This window comes from Mus musculus, chromosome 14 (assembly GCF_000001635.26).
Source record: "Mus musculus strain C57BL/6J chromosome 14, GRCm38.p6 C57BL/6J".
NCBI lineage: Eukaryota > Metazoa > Chordata > Mammalia > Rodentia > Muridae > Mus > Mus musculus.
Genome location: NC_000080.6, coordinates 63,943,455 through 63,952,838, shown reverse-complemented (window position 1 = coordinate 63,952,838; position 9,384 = coordinate 63,943,455). Strand labels below are relative to the sequence as shown.

General features: G+C 49.4%; 1 protein-coding gene across 1 annotated transcript; it reads right to left on the bottom strand.

The window, feature by feature from the left end:
• Nucleotides 1–2,106: 2,106 nt before the first annotated feature.
• Sox7 (SRY (sex determining region Y)-box 7) lies at nt 2,107–9,133 on the bottom strand. Its single transcript, NM_011446.1, has 2 exons — nt 8,846–9,133; nt 2,107–5,084 (listed from the first exon to the last, which is right to left on the bottom strand). The coding sequence occupies exons 1-2, from the start codon at nt 9,081–9,083 to the stop codon at nt 4,180–4,182; spliced, it is 1,143 nt and encodes a 380-aa protein (NP_035576.1). The 5' UTR covers nt 9,084–9,133; the 3' UTR covers nt 2,107–4,179.
• Nucleotides 9,134–9,384: the final 251 nt, after the last annotated feature.

Genomic DNA, 9,384 nt, shown 5'->3' with positions numbered 1-9,384 from the left:
GTGCAGGCCTACCTCAGCCACATGAACCCGAGAGGCACATGAACCAGAGGTCTTAGGGACATAGTTCCAAGGATGGACCCAGAAGGATAGGGGTCTTTCACCACTACTCAACCCAGCTGGGGTTCTCAAACCTACTCTGGGTCTGCAAATGGAGGACACACAATTTAGTTGAATTCATTGTTGGCCAGTCGCTGTAGCTACCAGGGTCCATGGGAGACTAAGGACCTGCCACTTGGACATTGTATGAGGTATCACTAGACAGGCAATAGTGTGAGGGTCTCCATGCTGGCATGGTTAAACATGGATGCATGAGAAAGGATGGTATTTTCAGAGACCGGTTGGTATTCTTGCAGCAAGATCCACCAGAGGGAAAGAGAAGCTGAGAGAGAAACTTCTGGAAAGGAGAGAATCGGCCATTGGGGAACTAACATTCAGACTGGGCAGATATGACAAGCCTGAAGTTTGTATAGTTGGCAGGAGATGTAATGGTGGGGGTGTGTCTTAGAGAAAAGAACACAAGTGTTTCCCTTTCTACAACATTTGTGAAAATAAAGACTGCCCTGCACATAAGCAAGTGGGAGTTGAAATACAGGGCTCCTCAGCCACAAAGTGGGTCACCTTTGTTGTTCACTGCTTAAGGAACAGGAACAGAGATCTTAAGGCAAAGAGTGACATGGGAACGTCAGCATTTTAGAAAAACAACTTGCTGTCATGGCTTGTCATCCTGTAAGATGACATCAGTCACATTGTAACCTGAGTACCACAGGCAGGGTGCACAGGTAGCTGGGACCCACAGAGACTTTGGTTCCCACAGTGTCCCACTCAGAGCAGAGAACCCTCCTGCCTTCTTGTCGTCTCATCGGCATGGACAGTGTAACCACACTGTGTGTTACAATGATGCATGCCCATTGGGCAGTGCCAAGGGGCATACCTTGACCAGATACTGCCAATTCAGAGCTCAGTATAGCCAAGGATAGTACCTCAGTGCTCTCTGCATATGGCCACCACTGGCCAGGTGCAGAGCATCACGGCTCTGTGTCATCTCAATTGTCACCCATAATTGCTTTCTTCTTCTCTGGCCTGAGATGGTCATGGATTGAGGAGCAGTTGAATCCATGCCCCAGTGAGGCACAGAGAATGGAACCAAGGAGGCTAAAGAAGGGTTTCCACAAGTCCAAGGCTAGTCTGGGCTACCTAGTGAGTTCCAGGTCAGTCTGAGCCACAACATGAGGCCACATCTCCAACACCAAAACCAGGACCAAGGAGAAGCACTAAACCCTCAGCCATGAATGCTCCCAATGAATGCGCCTCATGGGTGCTGAAGCCAACATCCTAGGAGGGTGGCGAGTCTCACGCCATCTCCCACTCGGAACTGTAGTGTCCCTGGCTGTGTAATGTGGTGGGAATGATGAGGCCCACCTGGGCTGTGGATGAGAAACAGTTCAGAAACCTTCTCTAACACTCCCAACAACAATGAAGTGCTACTGAATAATGGGTGTGGGTTATGATCAGCAGAGAAGGATGTGCAGAAACCCAGGAGGGCCCTCGTTGGCCCAGAGGAGCATGGGAAGGGGCATGGCTACCTTTGACTTAAACAAGTTCCTTCTTTACATGAAGAGCAGCCCATATTAGGTGCCATACATGGGACAGAGCCAGGCTGATTTTCCAGGAGCTTTTTTGACTGAGCGTGCATCCTGGACTTTCCCAGCTGTCTCAGACCTTGATTCCAGGCTGTGTGCCTGTCTCCCCGACAGCATGTTGTCCAGTCCAGAGGGCCACTGCATACTGCTACACCACTCAAGTAGGGGAGAGGACAAGATGGTCATTTGCTTAGACTTGGGAAGCGTGCAGTTACTGAATAGGCATGGAGAAACTGCTCATGTGGGTTGCTATGGCTTTCCTTTTCCAATGTCAACAAAAACAGCACTAATGTGTAGAATCGAAGTTTGTCTTTTCAGCACAACTCATAAAGAAATTTAAAACCCTATATAACAAAAACTCCTTAAAATAAAAAGTCGACTCAGAAAATAACGCAAACAATATTACAGGTAGCACTGAGACCTAGTATGAATTTAAAAAAAATACTATTTCAAAGGATAGAATGGTGAAGGTACAAAAAAATTTATTTAAATTAAACATTTTGAAAAATCAATTTCATAACTGTTCCATGCATATTTAGTTTTCTTGAAAAAATGGAACAGAGTAGCTTAATGCCTGTGATAGTGTTTCACGAGATTATTAATATCCATCCGGGACTGGGCACCAGTCAATTACATCATCAACAATTCACTATTTGTTACCAAATGGTATATACAGTAATAGCATAAAGATTAAGTATATCTTATAAGTGATATTATAATAAGACTTCTTGGGGATCTGTCAACAATACAAAATATAAGGTGGACATAATAGCAGAATATAAAAACACATTTCATAAAGGCAATAATATACACGTGTCCAAGGGCAGACAAGAGTCTGTTAGCTCAGTGTTTGGTATGTTCCTTCAAAGGAGGTTTAGAGAATGGAAATGTCTGGGGTGCGACCAAAGCTCAGAAACATCTTTGGGTGTCACAGGGTGTTTGTTTGGGACAGCCAAAGGACTGTGGGATAGGTGATTGTTCTGATGTATCCACTTGAGAAACAAGAACCAAGTTCCCTTCACGCCCAGGGGAATGGTGCCTGGGATTCCAAGCGAGGGGCCCTTTGAATTAGGGGCCAGTTTGGAGGGAGAGTAACAGAGAAGAGAGAAAAGCCCTCCTGGGAGCAAGGGGCAGCAGACATTGGGCAGAGAGTCATCTTTTGCATCTGTAGATAAGAGTATGCTACAGCTCTGCTCTAGAAATCAGCACACCCCAACACTTTTGTGGACAGACGTTTTAGGTTTCTAGCTCTCTGGTTCATTCTGTGATGAGGGGATGAGACATTGTCACAGTTGAGAAGAATCTAAATCAGGGTACACACCTGGGGCACAGTGTTGGGAATAGGCATGCCTGCATAAGGTCATTTCTCACACTGTAGTCGCCTGAGATGTATGTAACAAAAATAATGTATCTAAAGTATATATTAAAAAAAAATCCAGGCTGGGTGTGGTGCCACTCACCTTTAATCCCAGTACCCAGGAGGCAGAGGCAGGCTTACTTTTGAGGTTGAGGCCAGCCTGGTCTACACAGTGAGTTCCAGGGCAGCCAGGGTTACACAGAGAAACCCTGTCTCAGAACAAAACAAAACAAAACAAAACAAAACAAAACAAAACAAAACAAAACAAGTTCTAATCTGATTTTGCTTTCAGTGATGCAGTTGAACATACTCATTAATTTTCCGAACCAGGGTAGATCTTTTCCTTTAAAAAAATTACATTTAGTGTGTGTGTGTGTGTGTGTGTGCATGTGAGCATGCTCAAGCACACATATAATGCAGGGGCACACGTGCATTTGGAAGTCAGAATACAACTTGCAGGAGTCAGTTCTCTTCTTCCACCATGTAGGCTCCGGATATAGAACGTAGGTCATCAGACTTGGCAGCAGGCAGTCTTACCCACTGAGACATCCCACACCATCTTGCCAGACCAAAGGTGAATATTTTTCTCGACTGAAGGAGTTTCTTTGGAATTCTAGGGTGGCTGTGGACAGTATTATAGGAAAGCAGAAAACCTGGGTCCTTGGGCAGTCATTCATTCATACTTTCCTTGGCCTTGAGAGGGCTGTAACTTGGAGATCCATAGAGCGAGGGCTTGGCTATGAAGCCAACCCTCACTGTACAGGAGAGAATAGTCAGGGCTGGTCAAGCCAGAGTGGGGTTTTGCCAGTTAGAGACTGAACTGAGATGGACCCCAGGCCCAGGGTCCATCTTACTGGGAGCACCACAGATCAGAAGTAGCTACACCAAAAGCAGGAGCTCCAATGCACTGGGCTTCTTCCCATCAGCTACACTGATGGTGTAGAGCGGCTAGGAAATCCTACTGCAAACAGCTCCCAAGGCTGTGCTTCCTTGATGAAGCCGACAAAACACATTTAAAGGGACAGAAGGAGCGCTGGATCCTGGCTTTTGACCGGAAGGCTCTGGAACAGCAGTTTTGACCTCTTGCCACCAAGGAGTGGCATCGCCACAGTTTCTGCTCAGCTCAGTGCTTCATAGGGAGGAGGGGATGGCAGGGCTGGGCCAGGCTCCATTCCTCCAGCTCTATGACACACTGTAGCTGTTGTAATACGTGGCCGTGGCATCAGCCAGGACTGAGATGAGGCTGGTCTCTGTAGGGCCTGTGGGAGTCCCCTGGGAGAGCGGGACATGCCCAGTGAGGGTTCCAACCCCTGCAGCAGAGTCAGGGTGGCCGGGAGTGTTCAAATACTGATCAAATTCATTGCGATCCATGTCTCCCAGAAGTTCCACCTGGCTTAGCTGATCCAAGGTGTCAAAGCCAGGGTGCTCCGGAGGTGGGGACAGCTGGCCCAGGTGGGCCTGGAGGTTGGGGTGGAGAGGGTGGTAGGTGGCATGGGAGTAATAGGCTGGAGATGGGGGACATCCAGAAACAGAGGACATCATAGAAACCCCTGGGGATTGGCCAAGGGCTAAAGAACCTAGAGGGTGGCTGCAGTGGAGGGGACTAGGTGTGAACTCCGGTGAGTAAGGGGGCCCTGGTAGATGGGGGAGGTGATGGGGGTGACCATGCTCCTCCTGACATGAGGACGAGAAGAAGGTCTGCTCTGGCTCCAGCGCATCCAGGGGCGACATCTCCGGAGGTGTGGGCAGCCCGTAGGGATACGTGTCCACACTGCCAGGGGCAGCAGCTGCACCTTCGCGGTAGCAGCTGTGCAGTCCAGGCAAGGTGGCCCCTGGGGAGTACTCACCCCTGTCCTCCTTCTCCCCCCTGCCAATGCCGTTTTTCTCAGGCAGCGTGTTCTGGTCACGAGAGAGGGAGCTGAGGAGGAAGCCAGGGTCCACGCGCTTGCAGAGGCGCTTGCCTTGTTTCTTCCTGCGGGGCCGGTACTTGTAGTTGGGGTAATCCTGCATGTGCTGCAGGCGCAGCCGCTCTGCCTCATCCACATAGGGTCTCTTCTGGGACAGTGTCAGCGCCTTCCATGACTTTCCTGATCACACAAACCAGAAAAAGGCATGCTCAGACTCCAAAGTGCTGGTTCAGCCTCCGCACCTGCTTCAGCCTCCTGCTTCTTAGCATCCCATTGCTGATCTCTGACCCCTACCCCACCCACTGGACCCCTCTCACAGCCACAAAGGACACCGCCTGCCTCTAGGCTCTTTTCATCCCAGATCACACACGCACTGAAGGGACTGGACCAACTCTTCCTGTTTGCATCGCACAATGTTGGAGAAAAGTGCTTAGAAATCATCATCTCACCCCAACCCACCAGATGTGGCAACCATTCCAAACCGTGAGAGTCCCAGGGAAGTCCTACCCGACCTAATCATCAGCAACAGAAAAAAAAATCTAAAGACTGTAATATTGACTAGGGTCCTTAAATCCTTTAGGGGTCAGTTGTGTTTATTTGTGCGTTTTAATGAAAGTTCCCTGCCACTTATGAAGGGATGTCATCCTGTTTAGTAATGTATATCTCTCATGTCTCTTAAGTGCGGTAACCCAGCTTCAGCCAATCGTGTCATCAAGAAGTAGATTAGAGAATTAGTAATTAGAGAGTAATTAGAGAATTAGAGAATTAGGGCTCATAAATAACTATTCCTCACCTCTGAGGGTCAAATAGACACTGCTATGGAAAGATATAGGAATAGCCTAGAAGCTAATATTTACACACACAGAGAGAGAGAGAGAGAGAGAGAGACAGAGAGAGAGACAGAGAGAGACAGAGAGACAGAGACAGAGAGACAGAGACAGACAGAGAAACAGAGACAGAGACACACGCACGTATGTGTGTGCACTACCACTTTCTCTCGTGGAGTTAGGACTTTCTGACCATAGCAGGACAGTTTCTCAGCCACAGCTTTCCACAGAGGCAAGCTCCTTAACTGCCCCCTGGTCTCCGTCTTTCTGACTATAACAGGTGCTGTTTCCAATGCAGGGCTCGGTTCTCCCTTTTAGGAGTCTCCTCTCTGTGTATCCCCACCAGTGTTAAAATGCTGCTTGTACTTGGTTTTCTATTCACCATACCCTACCAGTCTGTCCCTTTGCAATCACAAGCCACCTTGGTACACCACTTCCATCTTTCAATGGAACGCAGCCCTGCTCCAGAGAGTTCCAAGGATCACTTACAGACCATTTAAACTGCTGCCGACTAAAACGGAGGTAGGCATCTGCAAATTTAGCATGCTCTCCCATGACTCTAATGTACCCTCAAGTTTCAGACCCTCTAGTGAAGAGGACGAGGCATCTGGCCGGATAAGCCCTGTAAGGAAAGAGAGCATGTCTCCCTACTGGGTACAATACACTTGTGGCTAAGCACAGGGTATGTACACCCTGCCCTGGTTTCTGCCCTTGCCCACACTGGCTGGTTCCATGGGTCAGGATATTATAGGACACTGAGTGCTCAGAGGCAGAAGCTACCAATATCTGCAATTGTTGCAATTAGTTGTCACTTAGAAGTATGTCTCGAAAAGTGTCCACAGCACCAGATGTAGAGATGGCACTAGTTTTGCAAGATGTCCAGAATCCAGACACACCGAGTGCTCTATCCGTGGCCTGACTATAAAATGTGGCTCTGGTCCCCAAACGTACCCAGATGCTCTAGACTTACTAAAACACGGTTTGCACTTTAAATCCTAACAAATGTCTAATTTGTGATACACTTTCTCATTTGTCATGTAGTAGGCACGCCTCAACGTATTCATGGTACACTAAAATAGTTCACTTTCTATTGCTAAAAATCCTTTACCTGGGTTTTAAGGTTGACGTTTGGGAAGCCTGCAGTAGCAAATGTTGGGAGTCTCTCATCTGTGCCTTCCCTCACATGGGCCAGAAAGAGAAGAAAGTTCTCAGGAAGGAGGAGTACAGGGGGGCTGCAGCTGCCCCTGCTAGCAGGCGCTGTGTGGTCTCTAACAAGCAGCAAAGAGCTGCTGTTTTCCCCTTGACCATTTTGAGCTGTACTGCTAAAGGAGGAAAGATAGTCTTTTCTGCAAGATGAACTGCACACTCAGAAAGCCTGCAGTTGTATTCCAGACAGAGTTAGTCCACAGGAAGGTTTGTCTCCCACATCTCTGTCCCTGTCCTCACCCCCCAAATAAGGCAGCCTGGATTCCTTTCCAGGTTCCCCACCCTTTTATCTCCACCAGGGCCTTCCTCAGAAACCTGGTAAAAAATAAAAAACATTCTCTCCCCAACTGGGACTGAACCACAGAGAGATTCATAAAATTCATTAAAAAAGAAAACAATATAAGCTTTCAGATAAAAAAAATGGTTGTAGATATTAGTCTATTTCTTGTTATGCTAATAGAATGGGGAATGTACAGGCTTATTATTTTGTTCGGAGGAAGGAGGCCCAACGGCAATGATCACCAATACACACTGGGTGGAGTTGGCCAAAGATTTGGATAAGAGGTGTTTGGAACCCCACAACTCTCACCAAGTGCTTTTTGGAGCCTCCAGACAGCCAGAGAGCTGGGCCATCTCTCTAGGCTCAGGCCTATTACCAGCAGAAAGCCAGCCCTCGATCTGTGACTCTGAAAGAGGAAAGAGCCCAGGCTCCTACGGAAAAGGGAAGGGCTTCCATCCCAGCGGGGTGGGGTCCAGTGGCCTGTATGCCTCTCCTGGCAGGCCTTGGTGCCCTCTGCAAACAAAATATTTTGAAGGGATCTTACTGGTTAAAATAAATAAGAACCACGTTGAAGGGTAAAGAGATTTGAAGTAAGGTAAGGTTGAAAGTTTTTTGGCTTTGAGACTAATTCAGTGGGTTAAGGCATTTTTTGCCACGAAGCCTGAAGATGTGAATGTCTAATTCCTAGAACCCACATGATGGCAAGAAAGAACTTACTCCCCACCTCCCAGATGTCTTCTGACTGCCCCCCACACACTCATGGTGGCACGAGTGTGCACGCATACACTCACTAACACAAACACATTTAATTAATACGTGTGTGTATAAGTGTGTGTGTGTGTGTGTGTGTGTGTGTGTGTGTGTGTGTGTGTAATGCATATATTAACCCACCCACCCCTGCTCTGAGTACTGGAGAGAATAGAAAATCCAACAAGAACGGGTTCCTTGGAACCGTTTTAGCATTTTCATCCCCAATTCTCTGGCCTGTCTGGTTCCAGTCAGGATTATCTGCGGACAGCACCATAGCTATAAGCAAGAAGCGATGGGATTCAAAGACCCTCTCTGGCTGCTCAAAATTTCTTTTCAAGTTATTTACACTTCTTCGATAAATAGATGAGCGAACCCAGCCTATTCGGGTGGACATCTTTTGTTGCTGATTTTCTTTTTCTTTCTGTTAAATAGTTAAAAATAGAGACGTTTCTCAGTGAGGCCTCAACTGACGTACGTTCGTTATCTTTTTCTCTGTGACAATATCTCTTTCTGATTTTCCCAGTCTACAACGTGAGGAGTGGAGTCTCCTCAGTCTTCCAGCAAACGCCGGTTCCGCCGATTCCACCCAGACTAAACGTATCTGCCCCTCTGAGTCCTTAAGCCCTAGTTCCAGTCCCCGGGACAGGCCGCGGGTCGCTCCTGCTCCTGAGACCGGAGTCTCAGCTCCGCGACCCAGAGTAGGGACCAGTCCGGAGCCCCGTGCTGTTCCTAAAGTTTCACTGGTTTCACCGGTTTCACCGTGGCCCGCTCAGGCCCTGGTGGTGTCTGTGTTCAAATCCCACCCCCACTCCCCACCTTTCCGAACAGCGTTGTCACCCGCGCCATCCTCGCAACAGCTTCGTGCCCCGCGCACTTACCCAGCATCTTGCTGAGCTCCGCGTTGTGCAGGTCCGGGTTCTGCACTGCCAGACGTTTCCTCTCATCCTTGGCCCACACCATGAAGGCATTCATGGGCCGCCGGATCCGGCTTTCCGAACTCTTGTCCCCTGAAGGTCGGGGGACGGCGGGCGGCGACAGCCCATCCGACAGCTCGGCTTCCAGGGCGGGACACTCCAGTCCCTCGGTCCACGGATAGGCGCCCAGCAGCGAGGCCATGGCCGAACGCGGGTCACTTGGCTTCGCCTCGTGGGGCCGGCGCTGACCTGGCCCTCGCTCAGGTCGCGACGTCCAACTTGGCCAGCAGCCTCGGGCTTGGCCCTTATTTATCAGCTTCGGGCCACCGGGTCCGCCAATGACTCTCTGGGGCGGCGCGGCCCCTCCCGGCTGCCCCGCCGCGGCGTCCCCGCTGCGACCTGCCGGCAGGGGGAGGGAGGGGCCGAGCCTGCCCCGGTGCCCGCCCCTGTCCGCCCCTCCGCCTCCCGAGCCTGCCCCGATCCCGCTCCGGTGCAGGTGCTGC

Bases quoted from the DNA above. Each gene is read 5' to 3' on its own strand.
- Sox7 (NM_011446.1), bottom strand. From the start codon at position 9,083: ATGGCCTCGCTGCTGGGCGCCTATCCGTGGACCGAGGGACTGGAGTGT. The intron at 5,085-8,845 runs GTAAGTGCGCGG...TTGTGTGATCAG, and splicing joins GGAGCTCAGCAAGATGCTGG to GAAAGTCATGGAAGGCGCTG.